We start from the raw sequence: 25,512 nt of genomic DNA, 5'->3' as shown, positions 1-25,512 counted from the left end.
GGTCTTGACTCTTCCATACAATTTTGTCTCTGTCTCAGACCGGTGGGCTCGGGGTTTTCTCCAAAGTTGGCTACTGCAGCTTTAAAAGATTTATTGTTAATATAAATATTATACTATTTTAATTTTGGTTCATTCTCAGATTTATTATTGAATTTAGTACATACACACATACATTGCGTGAGTAATTTATCAATTTGGACTTGTTTGTGATTTATTTGGATGATAAAATGAAAACATTTACATCAATAATACAGGCCCTTCCCATGTAAGTTATTGTGGCCTCAAATACAGTGAAATTATGCTTTTAATTAATAGTGCATTTTGAAATAGATAAAAAAGTAAAAAGTTTGTAATTTCCCCAGGGCAGAGGAGTAGAGAACACATTCCAGGGTATTATTCTGTGTGCGCGCGCATTGCGCGCGCGTGTGTGTGTGTGTGTGTGTGTGTGTGTGTGTGTGTGTGTGTGTGTGTGTGTGTGTGTGTGTGTGTGTGTGTGTGTGTGTGTGTGTGTGTGTGTGTGTGCAAAGCATCTTTGAAAAGCACTTTGTGGAAACTCCACTTTCCTCCTGTCAATCTCAATTAGTTAAGTGTTCTAACTGTTCTAAGTTTACGTGTGCACAAACACAAATCTTACTTTAAACTGTGTAATGGTGATACTTTTTAAAATAGTGACATTTGTATGTGTGCAGGTGTGGGCATGCCTTTGTGTATGAATTAGATACTTACTATAGTAGGCCTAATTGTCTGACTTTATTCCATCCATCCATCAATCCATCTTCCAGGGCCTCCTAGATAAACCTTTTTTTTTGCCACGCTATTCCTCCCAGTTTTTGCAGCACACACTTGGGCCATATGTCAAATCAACCGGCTTCATTGGGAATAGATTCCTTGCTAAGAGATACGTTATATAGTTTAATTTATATACATTTATTTGTGAATTAATTTTCTCCATTGACTTTAATTAAAAAATACACTTTTCCCAAATATGGAGATGACTGACATCATATATGTTTTGTTCTGTTTGCTTGTATTGCCTTGCTCTGTTCTTTTTCATTTGTGAAGCACTTTGGTCAACTACGGTTATTTCTAAATGTAAAAAATAACGTTTGATCTCCTCTGCTGTGATGCCTATAGGGGAGCCAAGGCTGAACACAAAATGGACTCCCTCGATCCTTCCCAGTCCCCAAACAAATCCAGCCAACACCAGTTTTACAAGTTCAAATCATATAGGGGAAGATTTACCTCAGGGTGGGCATCTGTACATCATATACTTATGAAGACCTATGCTTATACTTAAACAAACACAGGTATCTTACCTAAAACCCAAGATAAACAACGCACACAAAAGAAAAGACACCCACCCCTACCTTACCCAGATGAACCCAAATTAGCAGTGAACTTCTAAAATACTGTCAAAGGCTAAAATACAATCATAACATTAGACTGGTGTGGTTTGGAGACTGGCAGGGAGGAAGATACCAGAGGGACTGGTGGCAGATGTCTCCATTCAGACATGTCTCCATTCAGACATGTCTCCATTCAGACACTAACCCCCTATATCTCTTACCCTAACCGTAACCTTAACCTCTATGGAAGTGTTGCCACTCGGAATGGAGACATGTCTGTCGAAATGGAGACATGTCTGAATGGAGCAATGTCCCCGGTGGCAGCTAGCCTCGTAAACCTCCCACTTCCGTAATCCAGGAGGATTCCAGAATGAGAATGTTTTCCAGCTAGGAAGTGTGTGGTTTACAAGGCTGGGTGGAAGACATCTTTATAGACACCAGCCTGGTCACATCAGCCAATCACCAGCAGTAGCTCCACCTATTAATTAACCACTCAATCATTCACACCACTCATTCACCATTCACAGTTCAGACCAGATCAGTCACTCCTCACCACTGCTCACACACACAATGAGGGGGAAAAGACATGGGCCAGGGCAACACAGAAATACACATAATATGACCCTTGGGTCATAACAGTTCTGAACCACTTCAGCCTTATATACTTTGTACAAAAGATTACAAAAGTCCTCTGAGTTCAATGGATGTTTTCTGTAACCTTTTCTGTAAACCCCAAACCCCAAAAGTCCATTGAGTTCAACGGACCATTTCTGTCTCTTTTCCGATTAGACAATATTGTGTCCAATCAGACAGGATTGGTCATGCTTCACTTGACATCACAATATATAATATAAATGGTCAGACGGAATTCATTTCCTATAGCGCAGGGGTCTTCAACAGGGGGTACGGGACAGGGACATGCTGGGCCCCTGATTCAGCCCGGGAAAAAGAGTTGGAGAGGCCCTCATTGCACGCTATAGAGAGAGAGATCTCTATAGCGCTGCTGCTACTCAAAGATTTGCCATTTCAGATCATGACAAGTGACAAGCCAGTGGGCCAATTACATGAGTTAGATTTCGTCGTTGTCGGGTGGAAACCTTGTATGTCCAAAACCGTTTGTTTTGTATTTAAAAAATACAAAATGATTTAAACTAGTGAAAACAGCCGATCTACAAGCACACAACGCCTCGCGGTGGCGTTGGCGTTGTGAGGCGTTGTGTGCTTGTAGATCTGCTGTTTTCACTACTTTTGTGCGACGGCCTTGTATGATGAAGCAGGGCTTTGCTTTGCCGGGAATGAACCAGCTGTTCGGGAGTTGTCCCGCTTTTCCCAATGGCCAGCACGTCCCTGGTACGGGACCCCTAGGGGCTCCTCAGAGTTACTACAGGGGGTCCTCCAAATCTCTGTGTGATAAGAACATAATTTTTTTCTACACTAACCACTTGTACCCTAGTATCCCTATTTTGTGTGGAACATTAGCCAAGAATAGTCGATCTACACGCTCATGACTCGTGAGCTTGTAGATCTGCTATTCTTGGCAAAGAGGTTTGGTGTAGAGGGAAAAGAAGAGCAGACTAATGGTGGTGGTTCAATGTCTAAAAATACACATTAAACCAACAACCTACACTGATGACAGTGCTGTCAAACAAGTCTACGCTGTCTAACCCAATCTTTAATCTGCAGCACAATTTTATACAATACGTAGTGGGGGTCCCTGCTTCATCTCTCTCTCAGCTAAGGGGTCCTTGGCCTAAAAACATTGAAGACCCCTGTCCTAGCGGATTCCTTGCAACTCGCGTCAATGCAACCACACATGCAGTTTCCCAGAATTGCACCTTTCGCTCCGGATTAAGAGCGTCTAAATGCCTAAATTGTAAAAGCTTTAAATGGACAGAAAGACTACAAAGGTGTTTTATGAATGCTGAAACAAGAACATTTAAAAATAATACAATTTAAACATATAGGCTATACAGTATTGGTTCATGATTTATCCACACGCATCCTCTTCTACTCACACAGTAGAGTACCAGCAATAGGCCTGTTACACACTGTCGTGCAAAATGTGATTATTGTGAATTTGATTGACTGAGAGTCATTGTGTTATTTGCCATATGAATGGGAGTTGCTTAGCAGCGTCTATAAATCAAGCCAATTGACTTTTGATCAAAATGATATCCCATTGTTTATTTCACAATACTTGAGGTCATGTGTTATGGTTGAATAACATCACAGCTCCGATGATGCCTGAGGTATAAGTCACCATAACACCCTCCCTCTCATTCATGTTTTATTGCTTAATTATATGCCAAACCACTGACACGCATTAAACAATCATACTAACCCACACCAACCATAACAACACAGAGATCACAGACTTAAAAAAAAACATTCTCTTAAAGACACATTTTATTATGACACATTTTAACAACATGCCTCATCAACGTCCCATACACACACACACACACACACACACACACACACACACACACACACACACACACACACGTGTGTGTGTGTGCACGCGCACACACACACACCCGCACGCACACACATCCCCTAAAATAACAGGGCAGAAGTGGAAGCGGACACATTAATGGTATTATACTCATTTAAGACGCCACAATCTCCTTGGCAACGGAAAGCGATGGGGCCGCCAGGCGATACAAACATCAGTCACCCTGTTGAGTCACACACTGTGTGTGTGTGTGTGTGTGTGTGTGTGTGTGTGTGTGTGTGTGTGTGTGTGTGTGTGTGTGTGTGTGTGTGTGTGTGTGTGTGTGTGTGTGTGTGTGTGTGTGTTTCAGTTCAGTCTCCATGTTTAACATAGTTCAGGCCTCAATCTTTGCCCGTTTTATTTTTGTTTCTTTCTGATGAGTTGCTGAGGGCCGTTCAGATTTATAATCTCTCTCTCTCTCTCTTGTTGGCATGGAATCTAAGAAACACACACTGTGGTCATCAGTTTACAGTCAACACACTAATAGGTGTGTGTGTGTGTGTGTGTGTGTGTGTGTGTGTGTGTGTGTGTGTGTGTGTGTGTGTGTGTGTGTGTGTGTGTGTGTGTGTGTGTGTGTGTGTGTGTGTGTGTGTGTGTGTGTGTGTGTGTGTGTGTGTGTGTGTGTGTGCGTGCGTGCGTGCGTGCGTGCGTGCGTGCGTGCGTGCGTGCGTGCGTGCGTGCGTGCGTGCGTGCGTGCGTGCGTGCGTGCGTGCGTGCGTGCGTGCGTGCGTGCGTGCGTGCGTGCGTGCGTGCGTGCGTGCGTGCGTGCGTGCGTGCGTGCGTGTGTGTGCGTGCGCGCGCGTGTGTGTGTAGGTGGGGGGTTTAGATGCTGATGTCATCCATTCCGTTTTCCATTGACTTAACTGGATGGGGGATGTTTGGGGTAGAGGGGCCATAAGATGATAATTGTGTTTTTCTTAGTGAGTGAGAGTGTTTTCAGTTTGTGAGTGAGTGTGTGTAAGTGTACCGGATCACAGATGTAAGGATAGTTTATTTTTTGATCCCGCCTCTGATTAAATCTAGTCTTTAAACTAGTCCTTAAATCTGTCCTTAGTACAACAGTGGACACCCCTGTCGAGGGGTCAGCCCTACTGTTTGTTCCCTTAGCCCAATGTTCCCTCAGTCGTATCGTATGTTCCCTTATTGTGATTCCCTGGATTTTGAACAATGCACAATATTCCCTCTGCCCCCTCAAATATGATGTTCCCTCAACCAGCATGTCCCCTCAGCCAGGATGTTCCCTTAACCTTCAGTTCACTCAACCTTGTGTTCCCTCTACCCGATGTTCCCTTACAAGATATCAGGATATCAAAATGAAGGTCAAAGGATTATAGGTCTACACAATTAAAGACCACAAGCAAGCTGTTAGGCTGCCTTTGTACAGCACGTATAGCGTTAGAGGAGACGTATACTCTACTGAGCGCAATCCTTCTAGTTCACAAATTTAGCTGAGAGGCTGAGACTCATATGTATTCTTCATTAAGACATATTACCTTACCTACACTGAAAAGTCCAGAGTGTTTATTTAACTCTTTTCACCGTTTGTATGAACCAGTCTGCATACTTCAACATACTGGAGGTACATACAGAGGTATTTTCAGTTGTTCTCTTTGCATAGCTCAGATCAGTCAAGAAGATTCAGACTTAGCTGACTCCTGTTTGAAAATGTTCAAAAACATATGGTAGTGCTATTTGGTGATTGACATTACAAAATTATAGGCAGCGGTCATCTTGAAAAATATGGCTGCCATCTTTGATTTATGAGTGGCTCAGTTTCCTAAATCGAAGCGTGATCTCCAAAGATGATTTGTAACAAATTTCCTGCTTGTATCACCATTTGAACAACTCTCCAAAAATATTGCCGTTATCTAGGACACTCCCATTGCAACGCCCCCTTTTAGGCCATTAGTATGAACATTTCATTTTTACTATGAACGTTTCATTTCAGCCTACCAGGACAAACTGTCGGCACAAGAGGGTGGGATAGGAAGATTTGATCACCCATAGGTGGCCATTTTGAAAAAGTGTGAATTTTTGATGGCCCAATATCCTGATTGGTTACTAATATAACAATCAACATATCTGCCAAATTTGTTGCTTTTATCTAGCCTGGGTGCCAGCCTGTTCGCGATTTGTTTTGTCTCTCCGCATCAGTCAGGAAATGACTCAGTTGACTCGTATTTCTGAACGTCCGTTGTGATGTAAGCAAGGTAGTTGCTGATTCGATGGGATGAGTACGGTTAGGATAGCTACGTCATCATCCAGCCAATACACACTGGTGTATTTGTCCCGCCCTGCACCACAGACCGATCGGAAGCCGCGGTGGCTGGAAAGCCGCGCTCTATGTCCCACCTCCCCTTGGAGATACAAGGCTTTCCAGAAAAACAAATCGCGGAACGGAGCAAACAGGCTGGTGCCCAGGCTAGCTTTTATCACGAAATCGAACGATTATATAGCTATGCCGCCCCACTAACTCACAGAGGATGCTTACATTCCCAGGGGATGCTGGCAGTCCCAGCATTCTAAAGGAAAAGCAGAGGGTCCTCATACTAACTGCACTGAATAACAAGCACAGCACAGGTACCAGGTACAGCTACTAGTCTTCGCCCGTTTGAAGTGTGCTCCGAATTCTGTGCAGTTTGGGTTATGCGGTGTGCACAGTATATGAGGGATTGCATGCTCAGTACAGGCCACGGTATCAGTGACATCTGGGCACTGTTTAGTGTCAGTGATGTCAGCATGTGTGTACCGGTATATCAGACAGACATCGGACAGACAGACATTTGGTCATTTATTAGTAGGATATATAGCCTATATATTTGTCTGTCTGTCTATCTGCCTCCTCTATCTACCTCAAATCTCTGCTACTTCCTGTCTTGTAAACACTGCAGATATACTGCAATGTTACTCTCTCTGAGTTACATTAATGCTCACAGCTTTGCAGCGTATACCAATGAAAAATAAATTATCAAAAGAATTAAATAGTCTGTTAAAAGAATTCCCTCCCGGCTGGAATTTTGAGGAGTGGTTGCTGTGCTCCCTCGGACCTTGGCAACAAGACTTTCTTCCATTCAAGACAAGACAAGGGTAGAAGAGAAACAGAGCCAGGCGTTCCCCTGGAATATACCCTTCATGTGCCGCGTGCGTGCACACGAGCACTCACGCACGCACATGCACAAACAACAGACACGAACACGCATGCAGTTTTGCACACACACAAACACATAGAGACACACACACGCAGACATGCATGCATGCATGCACTCACACACACATATGCGCACACACACGTGCACACCACGTACTTGACCCAAACCCACAATATCTACTGACCCGACCCTGCCCTTCCTCATACAACCACAAATGGAAAACCCAGGCGACTCTAAAACTCACACTGTGTGTGTGTGTGTGTGTGTGTGCTCGCGTGTGCCAGTCAGTGAGTTCATCTATTCAATGATTTATTTTATTTAAAAAATATCACTCAGATATCAAACACCTGTGTGTGGGTATATGTGCATAAGCATGTGTGTGTGTGTGTGTGTGTGTGTGTGTGTGCTTGTCTGTCATTAAATCATTACAGTTCTTGCGTGTGTGTGCATGTCTGTGTCGTGTGCATGTGATTTTTGGGCCCCTGCAGTGTGTATGATGCTGCACACTGTTCACACGTGTCATGCTGAATGTGAGGTAAGGTCTTGTGTTTTCTTACTATTGTGGTCGTGCGTTGATGGAAAACCTCTCCACTTTTCCTCTGTGTCACCACGGTGCAGTCCCCCCTAAAGGTTTAAAACTGAGAGGGAGGAGGAGGACATGAGATTGTACAACACAGACACAGAGAAAGAGAGAGAGAGAGAGAGAGACTAAAAGAAAGCAAGAAAAAAACTTTGAAAAGTGCTGTTTCACATGTGACCTGTACAGGTAAGAGCAGGTTAATTATAGACAGAGACAAGGAAAGAGAGAGAGACAGACAAACAGACAGACAGACAGACAGACAGAGAGAGAACTCTAGACAAGATAAACTAAGGAAAATAAAAAAGAAGCATACACACACACCCACACGTTGCTCTCTAATTGTGGGTGGGACCTGAGCTTTAAGTGCCTTGGCTCTCTTACCTGCATTACTTATATCCCTGTGTGCAGCGCAGAACACATACACACACTCCCTCACTCACACACACACACCTCGCACACACCTGACTACAGTGCACCCTACGGCCGCCGACTCACCTGTCTGCGCTGTTCTATTCTGGATCCTGCATCCACAGGTAAGACCCATGTCTTCCACAGACTACACTATGCTCATGCGTGCATGCACTCGTTGTTCTAGGTCTTTGTGTAATTGATCGTTAGCTATTATTATTGATAAGATTAGATTAAATTGGATGTCCTTATTGTTCACAAGGCCAAGGATGTGAATGTACTTGATGGGTACATTCGTGACTATACTGTGGGGGTATATTCGAGAGGCACTGTGGAAACGTTGGATGATTTAACCTGAACCTGATGAAGTGACAGTATTTCAGACTTGTTGATTGTAGATGTAGATGTTCATGTTGATATGGAATCACATCAGCAGGAAAAACAAAATGTACAAATTGTTTCTTTCTTCCTCCTTTTTCCAAACATTTAACAATAAGGCCTGGCCTTACAGTAATTCACCACTTAGTATAGCACTATTCAAACGTTTTAAAAAGCTCTCAAACCAAGTCACATTTTGAATGCGTTGTGAGCCTGTAAATCTGCATGTTCAACTCAGTCTATGGCTCAACTACTGTATGACATGCCCAAAATAGGGACGCCAGATTCAACAAGTCAAGTAGGTCGGGAGTGGCTTATTGTCGGTATCAGCCGGTAACACGCGGGAGTCTGTCCCCGTTACAATGCGCTAGACCCCTGGGAGATGGAATGCTGAGGTGGAGCGCCACACCTACCATCAGCTCCCAGTACTTGCCACACGACTTGCCAAGCCGTGCTACTCATACGCTGAGTTGGCGGTGCCCGGAATCGAACCCATGACCTTGTGGTACAAAGGCGAGAGCTCTACCGACTGAGCTACCCGGGCAACGCCAGATTCAAAGTTAAAACAATTTACCTGCAAGGGTCACCCAGGATGTCACTTATATTTCTCACAGTTTGTAACAAGACAAAGGAAATCTGAAATCAGTGAATTTGGTGTGTAAGAAGCTGAAGATCCTTTCAGTATAGCCTTCAATATAGACAGTCACAGGACTAACCATACTTCATGTTAGAGGATGGACTAACAGTATATTACTTAGTTAATTGCTTTCTTGATGCAATTTGAGGGGGAAATCATGAATGCCCTATTCTACTATGCTGGAACCCTGAACACAGATATAGAAGAACACGCACAGCCAATCCCAAAAGTTAGGCAGGTGCTGAGCGAAAAACGAAACAAACCACTTCAGTCTGTTTCATCGTTTGCTCTGCACCTTGGGACTGGATGTGCGCGTTTTTCTTCTTTATCTGGAACATAGATAGGACATGGATGTCTGCTGATTTGAGTGTGTCTGAGGTGGCAGGCCTAAGCTCACACAGAATAATGTTTGATGCATTGCTTTTCATGTGGTCTACAATGGATTTAAATTTCTTATTTCCAATTTTTGTGCCACAACATATAAGATAATTAATCTTGTCAGTTGTATTCATAGACCAACATAATGTCCCAACCCTCACTTTACAGATTCATCATCACACACATCATGGTGTTTATCCACTCATATGTGATTGCACTGCATGCTTTGTCAAATGAAAGGATAATTCCCTTTAGCTTAGATCTTTCCTTTTGTATTATGCTCAAGTTGTGTGTCTCACACCAGAAAATAGCTATAGTAGATTGTACATCTGCTATTTCCGGTGCAAGACACAATGTATTAATCCGGCTTAAGCCTGTGTGTGCTATTTTGTAAAGTTGAACTTGTGATTCCCCAACCAGCGCTATAACGTCACCCCCAACACTCCCGTCAGAAAACCCATGTAAAGGAAGGGGGTGCAGTGGGTCAGAGCCCAATTTGCTCGCCATGACAAACCCCAGCTTCGGGCATGGAAACCCCACATGAGAGGAAACAATCTGGTATTTCCCTGTCGACTGGCCTGACATGGGGTTAATTTGTCCCCGCATTCAGGCACACACTGAGAGACCGGCTAATTTGTCCTCAGCAGCGTTAATAGTGTCCCCAGGGCCATTCCGCCATCGCCATGGCGGCGATTCTCAATGTTCCGGTCGAAGGGGGGGGGGGGAAGCAGGAGAGCTGGAAAGAGCTGCCATGTTTTTTGAGGGCAAGACTCAGAGATCACGAAATTCCCAGGAAAACCTGACTATTGTTTACGCACGTGTGCCTGCGTGTATGTTTTGTGTACATGTGTTCATGGGGTGAATGTGTGCCCACGTGATAATTGTGCATATGCATGAAAATGTGCATGCTATACTCCAGGTGGAGTCAAAAACATTAGTTTTCAAACATTGTCCTGTCAAGGACCTCCATATCCATATTATTTATTAGGCCACGGACCATTTTATTTTGTACCAGGGACAAGATGAGATCTTTGTTTTTGTTAGTACAGTGGAGATAATAAAACCTGTATTCAATTCTTACCATTCAGTAATTTGGCTAACTTCTAGCCAGTGAGATGAAATTAACCACTTACAACATGGCATGCATGTCATTATAGGCAAAACTTTTCAAAAGTGTTAAACAAATAGCAAAACTGTCTTATTTACAATATTACGATGTGTCACATCATATCAAATAGTAGGGCTCAAGCTGCTGAACTGTTACTCATTTTGCTTTAGACTCCACGGAGACCCCTGGGGGTCCCCAGACACCACTTTGAGCACCAAAATATAGTGTACTGTACACGCAGGCCACACAGCAACAGCATTCAAAGTGTCTCTGTCTCTGAGCCTATATAACATTGAGTATCTCCTGTATGTATTATATATAGCTGCACATTCGCATTTGTGCGCTCGTGCGTGTATGTGTGTACATGTGTCTGCAGGTAGCTGACACACTGGGCCTGATTACTATAATAAAGACGCCATTGTTTTTATCCACATTAGCTGTTACCCAACTGAGTGACACACAGACAGACATCGAAAGGTGGGAATTCACCTTGGCTAGAGAGATAAGGGAGGGGGACTCTTGGGAATGGATTCCCGCCATATGATCTGTCAATTATTATCAGATCTAGATTGGTAGATGCAGCTTCATCGGTTATGTCATGTGACATTAAATTGTGATTTTGTTACCACATTAAACACATCTCTAATCTAAATAGCCGATCAGCTGTTTTCGCTATTCATTGTATGACAAAGTATAGGGTTTAAGTGGTTAAGTGTGGTTTAAATGAACTAATCAGGGGCGCCCACTATAGCCTAGCAGTCCAGGCACATACCACATAGGCGCTGATGCCTGACAAAGTGTCACGGGTTTGAATCCCTTTCGACCTTTGCTGTGAGTCTATATGAATAAAGGCATAAAATCCCCCAAATAATCAATTAATTGAATGATTGTCAAGTGCTACCCATATAACAATGATTGCGCCATTTGTCCCTTCCAGGCTGCCGTCCAAATGTCCCTGTGCACAGCCTCTCACGTTTGCCTGCTGGTCCTACCAGTGATGTCATTGCTGCTTCTCTTCTCTCCCATTGGCTGGAGCTACGATGGCCATACCCCAGGGTGTCACCTATACCGTAAGTTGCTCATGCACACGCAGAACAGCAGACACACATGTACTGTACACAAAGAGATCACGAACAATCTTTGGAAAGAAAAATCTTCAAACACAAGCCCATCACCTCACCTCACCTAGTGATGCTGGAGAAAGGTGGTTCCACCACATACAGTAGGACTAATGCACAAAAATCACACAAAACAGCAGGTCCCCCTAACAAATTAGTTTTGAACACCACCAGAACATCAATCCCCACTCATCCTCATTCATCCCTATCTCATCTCTCTCTGTCCCCTGTCTTTCCTGTCCATACAGCCTTCAACGTGACCATCCGTAGTGACCGCCGTGGAACGTGTAAGGGCACCCACCTGGTCTACGCCTGTGTGGGCTACTGTGAGTCCAGCGCCTTCCCGTCCAGGTACTCAGTGCTGGTGGCGTCCAACTTCACACACAACATCACCTCTGCTTCAAGATGCTGCACCATCAGCAAGGAGGCTAAGGTGAGGACAAGGAACAACAAAGGGAGGGAATGAGGGATATAGAAGGATAGATTTGGATTGGAAGAATAGATAAGTGAACAGAAGGAATATATGTCTAGGTGACTTGATGGATGGATGGATGGTTGGATGGACGGACAGACGGACAGACGGACGGACGGAGAATTAAAAGTTTGTGGTTCATGTATACCGGTAGTTGCCCGCGGCAAGGCTCCAAGAACAGTCAGAGATGCCATTTTGTATTGTTTTTATTTCGCCCAACTCCTCCAAAAACAACCATCTATCCTCAATATTTACAGTGCCTGGCCAATAACAAAAATAACAAAAGTTGAGAGTGAGAAATAGGATAATGAAAAATAAACACTAACATTGCTGACACTAACAAAACCCAACAGGATAAGAGTTCTCTTCAGGTTATACCTTGATCACTGCAAGGCCCTATAACTCTCCCTCAGGGATGTAAATGGCCACATCTAACTAAATTGTCTGACTCTGCAGCCTCCTAGTCTCGTAAACCACCAACTTCTGTAATCCAGGAGGATGTTTTCCAGAAGTGGGCAGTTTACGAGGTTAGCAGCCTCCTTTAAATAAGAGTGGATCCTACCACAGGACACAGCACCAATTAGTATTAGCAATACTTCCATATACTTCCATATACCCATTGCATAAAAGTAACCTAAACATACTTAAGATGCATTACTATTAAACAAATTAACTTGGGTGACAAGGACAATTTAAATAAACATTACTCAAAGCATATTCATGTAGGCCTACCCCTCTCCTCCCCAGCACTTGGCACCTTCCTAATCAAGAGGATTTCCATCAGCAGTGCAGGAGAGACAACTATAGCAAACAATCAGTGAATATACTGTTCGATACACCAAATTTAAAACCAATGTCCTTTCATGTTATAGAAAGCAGTCAGGTGCATATGTGTTTATAGGGCACGGGCACGGCTGCCCCGTGACAGTTCACAAGCATTTTCATGTCAAGGACCCCCAAATTGTATTGGGCTGCAGACCCCCATCTTAAAAGATTTTGTGTCAGCGACCTCTTAACAGATGATCTGTGTAATATAAATTCCAAATTGAAGTGCACCATTGTCTGAATTTTCTTCATTCATTGTTTGTCCCACTTCCCTCCAGATCAAAGTTCGCCTGGAATGTCCTCGAGGACGTCACCATGACAACATGGAGATCCTGACGGCGAGGGCGTGCCGCTGCGACATGTGTCGCAAGTCACGCTACTGACATGCCAAGGATCACACTTTAACCTCCTGGCCAAAGAAACTTAGAAAGAAAATAACTGATCCCTATTTTGAACATGTCAATATAGTTGAAAGGTTTCCCAAAAAATGCACAAAAAAAGAAGAAAATAGCAGATCTACAAGCTCATAGTGTGTTGCATCACAATGTGTTGTAAGCTTGTAGGCCTGCTATCTTCCCTTTTTTTGACACTGTTGTGCATAGAAATATCAAATAACACTAAACACTAACATAATCAATATTTATGGCTCTAAAAGAAACAGACAAAAGACCTTTCAACCTTTTAACGCCTTGTGTTGTGAGCTTATACTGTATTGTAGATCAGCCATTTGCACAACATGTTAGACTATTATGACCATGTCCAGGATAGGGACATGTGGTTAATAATGCTTCAATCTGTTTTAGAGACGACCAGGAATCTCTTCACTTTTATTTCAATTCTATAGATTGATCTTTTTGTTTTTTAACAAAGGGAACCTTTTGATTTCAGAACCTTTTTGAAAATTGTATTTATTTAAAATTGAAAGATTAAGCACTCCTACAACAGGCTACTGGCCCAGTGTTTTATTTAATTTTCTTTTTGATGAAAGAGTAAACAGTAGGCTTGTTGGAGAGGGGAAGAATGAAAACACTGCACTGAAATGCACAATTACCAGTATATCATTTATTAAAACGGAATGAAAACTCTCTCTGGAATTCATTCAATACAAAAAAACAAAAAACAAACACCATTTAGATCATTTAGTTTCATAATATATAAAAAAGAAAATGCATACAGATGTTGGTTTTACTTTTACTGCAAGGGGGTGTGGAGAAGGTTGATAGTTGAAACTAGGTTTAAACTGTTGATACGATGATTTTGAGACCCAATTCTGGTATCCATCTACTGTATATTGAAGTTGAGTTCCCCCCGTGAGCAATGTTATTAATATGAATTCTCACAACTGTCCAACTTAAGCCCGATTTATACTTTGTCGTAAGACAGTGCTGCGTGCCGAAAATAGACGAAGTTCACAACAAGTTCGTAGATCGGCTATTTTTGGTGCACGACACTGTCGTACGACTGTGATGGAGCATAAATTAGGCTTTACCATCATTAATGTCATTTGAATATCACTTGAATGAACTTGAGACTGGAAAACATGCATGTACATTTAACCACTAAACATAAATCAGACACTAACGAATGTACAAAGCTTTATTTATATTTATGAATTTGAACATGGGACATTCTGTAAATATATAGAGAAAAGAGAATGGTGGTGATGTTGACAATGGAAAAGGAGAAAGAATGCACTGTACTGTACCAAGTTTGAATAAATGTTGTTCTATAAAAGACTGTTTTTTCCAAACCCTGACTCTGTTTCTCATACTTGATGTAGTGGACGTAGTACAGTGGCACTGTATTGGTTAAACGTGACACCAAAGACCAAACAGAAACCCAAGAAACATTGTAAAACAGCTTAACACCGTCAAACTAATTATAATCAGCTAATTAACATTGTTAAATGTACAACTGACATTATCTTCTACTCATGACATTAGAATTGCATGACTACAATATAAGCCAAAAATAAGCCTGAAGGAATATAATCCATAAGTATACATGACATATGTACAGTGAAACTCCTGTAGTTGTTGTGGCATTAGTTTAGTACATTTTCACAAACCTGCAATTTGTCCTCTGCGTTTGTTTGCCCATCAGCTATTTAGTACCAGTGGACAACTAAAGTAATTTTTAACAACAGGCAGTTTGTGTTCAATGTCTTGCTCAAGGACACTAAGCAAGGAGGACCATGGATTGAACCAGGAACCTTCCATTTCATAGGCAAGCTGCTCAACCTCCGGAAACCACTGCCGCCCACACATACTGTATTTACAGTTACCGCTGTACGTTAATAGGCCTAATGTGCTTTGACATGTTTTGTAGCCCAGTGGGATCAAACACGACAATCTAAACTGAATCATGTGGTCCCTGAAACGTAATAAACAAACTGCTGAAAACTGGAGAGTCTCAGTTAATATAATTAAATGGATGAAGCAATTGCAACATTTCTAAACAGCCGCTTGCCTGGCACACTCAGAGGACAATAATGTTTGATAGAATGATGCTGTCAATAACACTGAGGAAGCTGTTTGTGTGCTGGTTAAGCCTGGAAACAACAATGAGATGCTCACCCTGCCGCTGTCTGCGATGCACAGCACACTCCTTGAATAGGAACCATTGTTTCAGCCAGTTGCAATGCTCATTAAATTGCTTTTGGGGAATGTTTGTAACAATAGAATATTTGTTTGGGTAGTACATCAAGTAAAAAGGCTAGTTTATAGTACTAGTAGGAAGACAACATGATTGGATTAACCAATGCTCTGATCATGTAAATCCAGGAATCCTATCAATATGATCTGTATGGAGTTTATGGAAGATTTTTTGTTTGTTTTTTGTTTCCTTCTTAGAATCTTTGGCTGTCTCCAATGTTGCAGTTCTTACATAATTAACAGACTGTCAGGAAATAAAAGCCACAGCAGCCTTGCCAGCCTCATCTCTCCTGGGTAGTCAACTGATCTTTCCCTCCAAGTTTAATAAATATCCCTATAGCCCCTCTGTTCTCAAGTTAATGTCTGTGATTCATCAGTGGTGTAAAGTAGCTAATTACATTTAGGCCTACTCAAGTGTAATTTACTGGAATATTTCCAACTTTTACTTCTACTCCACTACTTCTCAGAGGCAAATATTATACTTTTACTCCGCTAGTTATTTAAAAACTTTCATTACTAGTTAAGTTAGATTTTAATTATTACAAAACATACATTACCCACTTCAGCCCTAAATACATTTTGGCCATTTGAAAAGTAGAAAGTATTCATTATGCAGAATGTCCCGTTTCACAAGTTTGCATTGTTGACCTTGTAGATCTGCTATTTCCATAAGATTTTAAAAAATATATATATATTTGAAAACCTGAGAAACGGGACATTCTGCATAATGAGTACTTTCTTGAAGTACATTTTGATACCAATACTTTTATACTTCTACTCAAGTCAATTTTGAATTCCGGACTTTTACTTGTAAACAGTATTTCTAAATTGCTTTCTAGTTTTACTTGAGTAAAACATTTTAAGAACTTTTTCCACCACTTGTGTCAAACTGTACTGCAGATCCCTAATAAAACTTCAGGTCAACTAAGTATATATATATATATGGTTGAAGTGGGTAACGCACACGCTCACACAAAAAAGATCACACTCCATCAAAGCCCAAGGTTTCATTTCGTAATTCGTTTTCTTATTATCGCTATTTTATTAGATGGAAGATTCTTGGTATCACAGTTTATAAAACAAAACATCTCAACAAACAAAACTGCCGTCAGAAAGTCTCACACTCGGTGTCTTGTGTGGAGCAGACGGCACAGTGGCAGTGCAGTGCCATGGGGTAGTGGTAGAGTGGCGAGACGTCAGGCTGGCAGCCTGCCAGACGCACCGTCATTTGGCGCGTGCGGCTGTACGTGCACACACGGTGGTGGCGGTGGATGTAGGGAGGGTCTGGCACGGGCCTCTGTGGAGCACACCAAGAGGAACATAATGAGGGTGGTATATACAGTGTGTGTGTGTGTGTGTGTGCGTACCTGCCTATGAGAGAGATATGGGTAATGAATGATCCCTCATGAACTCACATTTTCTTTTCAAATCTCTGCGGTTTGTAAACAATTTACTTATAGTTTTATTTAAGCTCTGTTTAGAGAACCAGGGTCTGCATTTCTCAATGGAAGATTTATGGGGTGGCATAGATTCCAGGCCTGGCCTAGCCCTAGAATGTCTGTGATCATTCATATAGACCTTGTCAATATTTCATGTATCACAGCCATAGAACGCCCCCATTGCGCGGCGGTTAGCAGCTAATCTGCGCGGCCCTAAAGTGCTGCTCACCCAATAATTTATTCCTCAGCCTGGGAGAACGATATTGTCCTGTAGTGTCATATCCATTTGAAAGTTATGTCTGAAAACGTGTACTTTGTAAAATATCTCCACTTATCACGAGCCAACACGGATGACTTACACGACCGGGCGAGGGGCCCGGAATGACTGCTGGACTGAATATATCAAAACTTCCTTTTGGAAGCACAAAACGTACGGGCACACAATCATGCAGGTGGTGTGATTAGTCACCCCACGTCAATCACAAGCACCTGTCAATTGTGTGCCCAGTACGTTTTGTGCTTCCAAAAGGAAGTTTTGATATATTCAGTCCAGCAGTCATTCCGGGCCCCTCGCCCGGTCGTGTAAGTCGTCCGTGTTGGCTCGTGATAAGTGGAGATATTTTACAAAGTACACGTTTTCAGCCAGAACTTTCAAATAGATCTGACACTACAGGACAATATCGTTCTCCCAGGCTGAGGAATACATTATTGGGTGAGTACAAAAGTAACGCGCACCACTTTAGGGCCGCGCAGATTCGCTGCTAACCGCCGCGGATAGGGACCGTTCTATGGCTCTATTTGAGGGATTACACACCTAGACACCTTGGGTGTTTATAAATACCTCCCAGGTGTGGCAGCGCCCCCAGCAGGCCTCGGTGGTGACTTTCTGTCCCCTGCAGCCGGGCTTCTGAGCCACAAAGGAGAACTCTCGCACCGCACAGCCCCGGAAACCGTGGAGGCTGGTCGTCATTGTCGTCGTCGTCACCGCCGCCACACTTAACACCGCCGTCCCCACCACCAGGAGACACAGGAGGGAGAGACAGGGGGAGGACAAATGCATCCTGGTGAAGAGAGGCAGAGATCTTCATTGATTGATTGATTTATTAGAAGTTTGCATAGGAAAAGGTATAGTTTCATGACAGTACAGTTCACTGGTACAAGGTCAACTAAAAGGATAAGCTCATGAAATCTGTGGCTTGTTTACACTGAGATCCTTTAAAAAAAAACTCATATAGCATTTAATGACAGAGAGATAGAACACAGTACTATGCAGAAGATATCATCAGAAAAACAGTTGTAATGGAGTCTATGGAGAGATGGAGAGAGAGAGACAAGTGACAACTAAAGCGAAACAGGCATGTTTAGTAAACATGGCTCCTAGTAGTACAGCTAGGGCTGTCACAATTATTACATAATCGTCTAATCGTGATTATTTGACATTATCGCAATTATTTTGTCATAATCGTCATAATCGTGAATGTTGAAAAATGTCCGAAATAGTGGAAATAGCAGATCTACAAGCTCACAACGCGTCGCATCGCGACGCGTTGTGAGCTTGTAGATCGGCTATTTCCACTATCAAAGTTATTTTTTAAGTAGTAAAGTTGTCAAATATGTCAGTAATTTCTTTGTATATTTAGGTTATGTGTCATATCTACCATGTGCAACTTCAAAGCCTAAAAGCCAAACAGAAATGTAATTATCAACGACAAAAACACAATTAAATCGTTAATCGCCAATTATTTGAGTGACAATTAATCGTCATGTAAAATGTCATATCGTGACAGCCCTAAGTACAGCCTAAATCTACTCTACTTGAATTCCTATAGGCCTACATATTATAGACTAACTATATTGTAACTTATGAAATTCATTCATTCTTCGATTAATTGAGTACACAGGACCCCAATGGAAACAAGCCATAGTAGGCTTTCTTGTAAAGATCTTTTTAGCAGACATTTTATTGAACTGTACTTCCCTGTACCTGTCTCTGCAAAGTGTAAAGTATTCAATCAATCAATCAATCAATCAATCAAATATCTTAATAACTACGTAAGCATAGCACAAAAATAGGTCTATATGGAAGAAAAAACCTGAGGCCAAACCTGAGGCCAGAGATGGAGATACATCTTAAAGGAGTAGTTCACCCCCAAAATGACTTTTTTTTCTATTGATTACTCATGCCATGGAGAGTAGAGTTCAATAATATTTTTTTGTTTTTTGTTGCAAGACAAAAATTTGATTCGAGTAAATTTACCCCCATTGATTCCGGATGGAGACCCATTTCGAAACGGGTCCCCATCCGAACGAATGGGGGTAAATTTATTGTTATCACATTTTTGTCTTAGGAATGCAACAAAAAACAAAAAATATTATTGAACTCTACTCTCCATGGCATGAGTAATCAATAGAAAAAAAAGTCATTTTGGGGGTGAACTACTCCTTTAATCTAGATCTCGATCAGAGGTTCACTTTTTCCATGTCAAGGACTCCCAAATTGACACTTATTAGCCCATGGACTCGAAAAGAGAAATCTTTACAACTCTAGCAGTGAATTTCAACCATTTTAATTTCACGGACCCCCAGTTTGACATGTAGCTTAGGCTATGGACCCCCAGTTAATGGCATTTCTATCTCCCATGGGACCCCAATTTGTATTATAAAATCAATGTTAATTTAACTCAGAGACTCTCTGAGTTACAGACCCATATAAGGGTCCATTTGGTTCCTAACTATCATTTAGCTTGGGACCCCCTGGAACTCCCTCAAGGACCCCACTTTGAGAACCAATGATCTATCACTTCTCCTTAGTGCCCTGCCCTCTAATGGCCGTTATGGCGTACTGCATTGCCGTGCGTAATGATGCGCATTGACACAGGACTCAAGAAAGACTGTTTCAACTGTATTGAAAAACTGTATTCAACTTCAAAGACGTTCATCAAGATGTATTTTCATTGTCTAGAGACCGCGTTTAAGTTATTACATATTGCAATACAAGTTCTCAAAAGCCCATTTTAGACCACGTGACGCACGTGTAGTCTATTATTTAAACGTAGGCTGTTTTAAACTAAAGTTCATTTTCATCCTCTTCACCTGACCATTGGCACCGCAAGTCAACACGCGTAAAAGTAAAAAGCACAAGAAACCGGCTACTCATAAACTCACACATCAAAACACATGTGCGTAAAATAAGAAATGCAGGCTATACCTCCCTTTTTTCGTATAAGTAAGTGTTTTAATATAGGCTACCCTCACCCTGAGTTTTGGCACTGGCAGCAATTAAATACTAGCTTTAATACTGAGATGACTAGGCGGAAATGTTCAATATAATGTATGATCCATCCTACCTTTCGTTTCAGCTGTCAAGAGGTGTTCTGCAGATTCAGGTCCTCTGTCCTCTCTCACTCTGTGTGTGTGTATGTGTCGCTTCCAGCTGTAGATGTCCCGGACAACAATCAGGGAATGGAACCAATGTGTCCTTGTTGTTGTTTTTAGACAGCCATTAGGGCGGACGGACACTCTGACATCATAGCAATTATAATGAAATGCCATTAGAGTCCCCAAGCCAGAAATAATGGCGACTCCCTGGAAAATACAGATGCTTGTCAATATTGTCTTAACCTCTGACTGTATCTGTATCTCTGTGTGTGTGTGTGTGTGTATGTGTGTGTGTGTGTGTGTGTGTGTGTGTGTGTGTGTGTGTGTGTGTGTGTGTGCGCTCGCGCGTGTGTGCGTGTGTGCGTGCATGCTATATATATATATATATATATATATATATATATATATACATATATATATATATTATAGTATTTCTTTTTGTATTTTAAAGGAGCTATAGTCAACTTTTTCTTGAAAAACGGATGCTAAAATAAAAATAATGTTTCGAAAATATTTTATAAAAAAAATAAGCTTCATATACAAAAATAAGCTTCATATATGCGTTTCTGTTCAAAAATGTCCACAAAAAGCATAAAATAATGATCAAATCATCATTTTGGCCGGGACCACTGTTTGGATCCCTCTTCTATTCTTTTATATGGTTGATAGGGAGCTGCACTAAAAAGAATAATCATTTCCCTAATTTTAGGTGTTAAATTGTCACTCTAGAGAATACACAAATGCAGTGCACTGTAAATTGTTAAATTGTAAAGGAACCATCCATCCAAGCTGTCAAAAGTTAAATTAATTAACTCTCCATAGTATTTGGTATACTTGTTCAAGCCAAGGCATTTTGCAAAGGGCAGGCATGCTTGGACCGAGATTAAATATGAGATTATGGATTTAAATTGTTGAATTAAAATAAAATAAGACACCCACAGTCCCTGACACAAATCAGCAGAGATTAAGACACACACATTAAAAAACAGCACTCCGACACTCCAAGTGTTTTCTCAAAGTGAAGTTTCATTTGTAGCACATAGGGTACTTTTTCCTTCATTCTACACCCCCCCATATCCTGTAATGTTACATACAGCAGTAATACACTCTACATTCGACCCCCACCCCCCCATACACACACACAGCTGTGTTGGTCCCCAAAATATACATCTTCATCACCGTCTTACTCATCGTCATCATCATCATCATTATCTCTAAGGTTTTTCTTCAATATGACAAACACAGACCATTGAGCAGCCAGTGCAAATCTAGAGATTCAGTGAAATTGCTACGTAATGCGGTTGTAGTTAAAATTATATTCTTCATCCGCTAATGTTGCTCTGACTTATTGCCATTCTCTCCTTTCCTAGTTCTACTTTCTTTTCTTTCTCACAACAACAGTTTCCTCTCGTCTCTCGCTCTCATCCCTCTTTTCATCATGACTGGTTGTTGAGGGCTACTTTCACTCGAGTCATTACTCATTACTGTACACTTCCTCTGTCAAAAGAGATGCAAATGCTCCATGGACAGGACCAGTGCCACAGAATAAAAGCAGTGTTGAACAATAAGTTGTCTTTGAGGCGATTCAACATCTCTTCATGAACACACTCTCTCTCGCTCTCTCCCTGTCTCTCTTCTTTCTCTTTCTGCAATGTTCTGGAGTGAATTCTAGAATGGATTCTGGGACTCCAGATCGCAGAATTCTAGAACGACCAGTTTATTTTAGAACAGCGGGTGTTGGGGGGCTCTTTTATTTGTATTTTTATTTTTTCCCCAGGTCAGCTGACAATGACAATCAAGAGGGACGGTGTGTGTGTAAACTAGCAAAAATAAATCACAAATTAAGCTAAGCCACATGAGTGGAGTTCCTTTTCTTCTCACAGAGGATGGAAAAGGTTGATCGTAAGTGATCCTGAATGAAAACGGTTTAGGAATTCAATCAAATACTTTAGATTGTTTAATTCTCGTCTGCCTGGGTTGCCAGTCAGGTGGATTTATACGTTTTGGAATGTCTTGTTGAACAAATCATTTATCTGGAGAAGGGACCCCTGTTGGTCCAAAAGACTGTGAAAGGACACAGCCACATCTTGACACATTTTGTGAAAACAAGTGAACGTTTTGTAGACTCAGTTTATGATTTGATGCGATACGCTATTCTTTAAACATGTATTTTGGTTTAGACTGGAAAAAACAATAACACTAAAATTGGTGAGTTAATGGGTTTTACGTGGTCATTTGATTGGAAATGTTAAATCTTTCAACTAATATTTATTTTAGGGGATCTCAGCAACTCCTTAACTTAGGCCTGTTCTTAAGTGAACATAAAAAAAAATAAAAAAAATAGAAAACAACTGCTGGTCTGAAGGATTCTGAACATTTGGTTACTAAACTACCAAGCAACAAGCTCAGTGTCTTGAGCATAAATGCAACAATCAATCAAAAGTTAAGTTACATTCAGATTCAAACCCTGTTTGGAGAGAAGGAGAGAGAGAGAAAAATATAACCAAAGAGAGAAATAATTGTCCTCTCCTTCTTGGTCACTCTATCCACGCACAAATCTCCTGTTCATCCACTGAACACGCAACGCAAGTACACAATCACACACACACACACACACGCACGCGCACATGTACGTTGCACGCGCATTCCGTACACTCACACACAGCCTGACCATCATCGTCAAATAAAGTAACAATTCCTGATCAAATAGAAAATAAATAGCATCAGTATCAGTTTACACAAAATGAGCAAGATAAGTACAAAAAACAAGAAAAAAACAACAACTTAAATACAAAAACATGATCATTTTTCATCAAATGAATTTACACGTATAGTACCTTTAAGACAATGTGAATATCAAGGACATATAGCTCAACTGGAGTCAAACAAAGAGAGGCTGGGTGGACATTTGAATGTGACACCCACATAATTGAACCCCTAAAAAACACACACACATAATCCTGAAAGAATGAAAATATTGCTAAAATAAGTTTTTTTTTGTTTTACTTTTTTTTTTCTGGAGTCCCCCCCCCCCCTTCTACATCCCAATCGTCCATTGTAATGGTCAGACAAGAATAAACAGATGTTTGTTTTGTTCACGTTGAAAAACAAAGTTATTGTCGCTCCCGTGTAGCAGCGCTAATGTTCTGCCGAGCTCAGAGGAATATAGAGATGCTCCAGGTTTGGAAATCAAACTGGATTTCTGTGTTTGTCTTTTGGCTTTCCAAACACTTGTGGTGCAATTCATTCGTGTTACGGTGGCGTCGCCGCTCCTTTTCAGACTGATCGCTTGATCTGAAAAGGTTTTCAGCTCGGTGTTAAAAGTTTCACTCGACTGCAAAAACCTCAAACTAAATGTTACACATTTGAACGCGTTCAATAGGGCATTGTCCTGTGATTTGTTCTAAACACAGAATAAAACATTTTTTTACACTGACGTACTTGTATTCATCTAAGTTCACTAAGACATCAGACTAAAATACCCCTTTACATTACACCAACCGCACCACAAATATCTGAAATTTCAAGAAAGAACGACTAAAAATCCAGTTCCATTCCTCCCTATAAGGTCTGTTAAGGGGGATTCGCCCCTGAATTCGAGCATCATAGTCATACAAGCACCATGACGTGTAAATTGAGACACTGGGGCAGACAGACTTCTCCTCTGAGGTTTCTGCTACACTAAGTGTTTTTTTTTCTTTTCTTCCCATAGACACTACAGAAATATCCAGAGACATATGTACGTATGTATATACTGAATATCACATACCCAGAATGTATTTGTCCTGGGAGTGGAGAGTGGCAAAAGGACAGACTGATAACTAATATCAGCCCTAGGGCTGATACGACGGCAGCTTTGTCAGCGCAAGCTCATGTGTCACCTCGTGCTGCACCGTCACTGAGTGAACTTGATGCAGGAGTAACTCAGGGTGTCAAAGATGGCCGCCACGCTGCGTTGATCAACTGTTATTTTCTCCTTGCCGTTGTGACTAAATAAGGCTCTGGGTATGTGATAAACAAACTATCGCCCAACTATTCATCATTGCCCTTGGTATCCGACATAGGGTGCGGCTGCATCAGGCTGGATTAACTTCAGGCAATGAGGAATGCCTGGGCGATAATCTCTCTCTCTCTATATATATATAGGCTATAAAAAAACATCATCATCATAATCATCATCATCAGTAGTACTTAGAGTTGAGTAGTAGTAGTAGTAGAGTAACAAGTAAGAAGAAGGAACGTTATTGTACTTAATATCATTAGCATTGTCTTCCTTGTCACTGGTTTGGTTAACCTTTAGGCCAATATGTTATCGTATCCTTTCTGGCGGAACCTCACAGCGTGGGAGAGGAGTTCTGAGGTTCCATATTCTACAGCTGAGTTAGAACAGCATGAATGAAATGGAAGAGGGGAGTGTGTGGATCATCTGTGCGCGTGTGTCCGGATTAGCTTGAAACTAAATAGAATTAAAAGTGTGTACACGTATGTTATGCTTGGCGTGATTTTTGGTATGTTAATTGAAGTTGATGTTTAGTTGTTTGTTGTAAAAGTTACAAGGAATGACCAGCAATTGTGCCAGTAGCTATGTGCCTTTGTGTCTGTCTGTATCTCTGAACATATAGCTAAATGTACCCTTGTCTATGTACAGTATATGCATGTATTCTGTGCCTGCATGTTTCCCTACAATGATATGCTATGTGTGTGTAAAGGTAAATGGTCTGTGCAGCGATAGCTTTTGGACCTTTATGTGAAACTGGTTGGGGTCTTTTCCTGTTCGCAAATCAGTGTTTCCGATCAAAAGAGGAATAGCAATCAAAAGTGCAAATGCTCAGGCATCAACGGGGTTGCACGCTAACTCATGAAATTTCACCTGATGTTTACCTTCTTAGCCTCAGGCCCCCCAAAATGTGGTGGGTCCCCAGGAAACAGACTTTTTGAAAATAAATACATAAATAAATAAATAAGAAATACCGTCTGCACTTTTGAATGATATCCAGTTTTTGGATCTGATGGGTGTACAAGGAAAGAAAGAGAAAAAAAAAGAAAAAGACCCAGTATCTCCCAGTTCCCTTCCTGTCAGGGGCAAAGACGGCAAGGCTGTAAATAGTTTCACTGAGGCTGTACCTTCGAACCACCTCATGCCTAATT

At 41.5% G+C, this 25,512-nt stretch overlaps 2 protein-coding genes across 2 annotated transcripts; one reads left to right on the top strand and one right to left on the bottom strand.

Moving 5' to 3' along the window:
• Positions 1-11,427: 11,427 nt before the first annotated feature.
• On the top strand, positions 11,428-13,276 carry gpha2 (glycoprotein hormone subunit alpha 2; the record flags this gene model as incomplete). The annotated part of the gene is made up of 3 exons (XM_080742039.1): positions 11,428-11,548; positions 11,845-12,029; positions 13,172-13,276. The coding sequence occupies 3 exons, from the start codon at positions 11,428-11,430 to the stop codon at positions 13,274-13,276; spliced, it is 411 nt and encodes a 136-aa protein (XP_080598165.1).
• Positions 13,277-16,655: 3,379 nt separating this feature from the next.
• On the bottom strand, positions 16,656-17,956 carry LOC308298257 (glycoprotein hormone beta-5-like; the record flags this gene model as incomplete). Its single annotated transcript, XM_080741818.1, has 2 exons — positions 16,656-16,844; positions 17,828-17,956. 2 exons carry the CDS (start codon positions 17,954-17,956, stop codon positions 16,656-16,658), a joined length of 318 nt encoding a protein of 105 aa, XP_080597944.1.
• Between the last annotated feature and the right edge of the window lie 7,556 nt (positions 17,957-25,512).

The sequence above is a fragment of the Nannobrachium achirus genome (assembly GCF_963921795.1).
Source record: "Nannobrachium achirus genome assembly, chromosome: 14".
Lineage (NCBI taxonomy): Eukaryota > Metazoa > Chordata > Actinopteri > Myctophiformes > Myctophidae > Nannobrachium > Nannobrachium achirus.
Note: the sequence above shows the minus strand (reverse complement) of the source record. Positions and strands in the feature narration are given on the sequence as shown.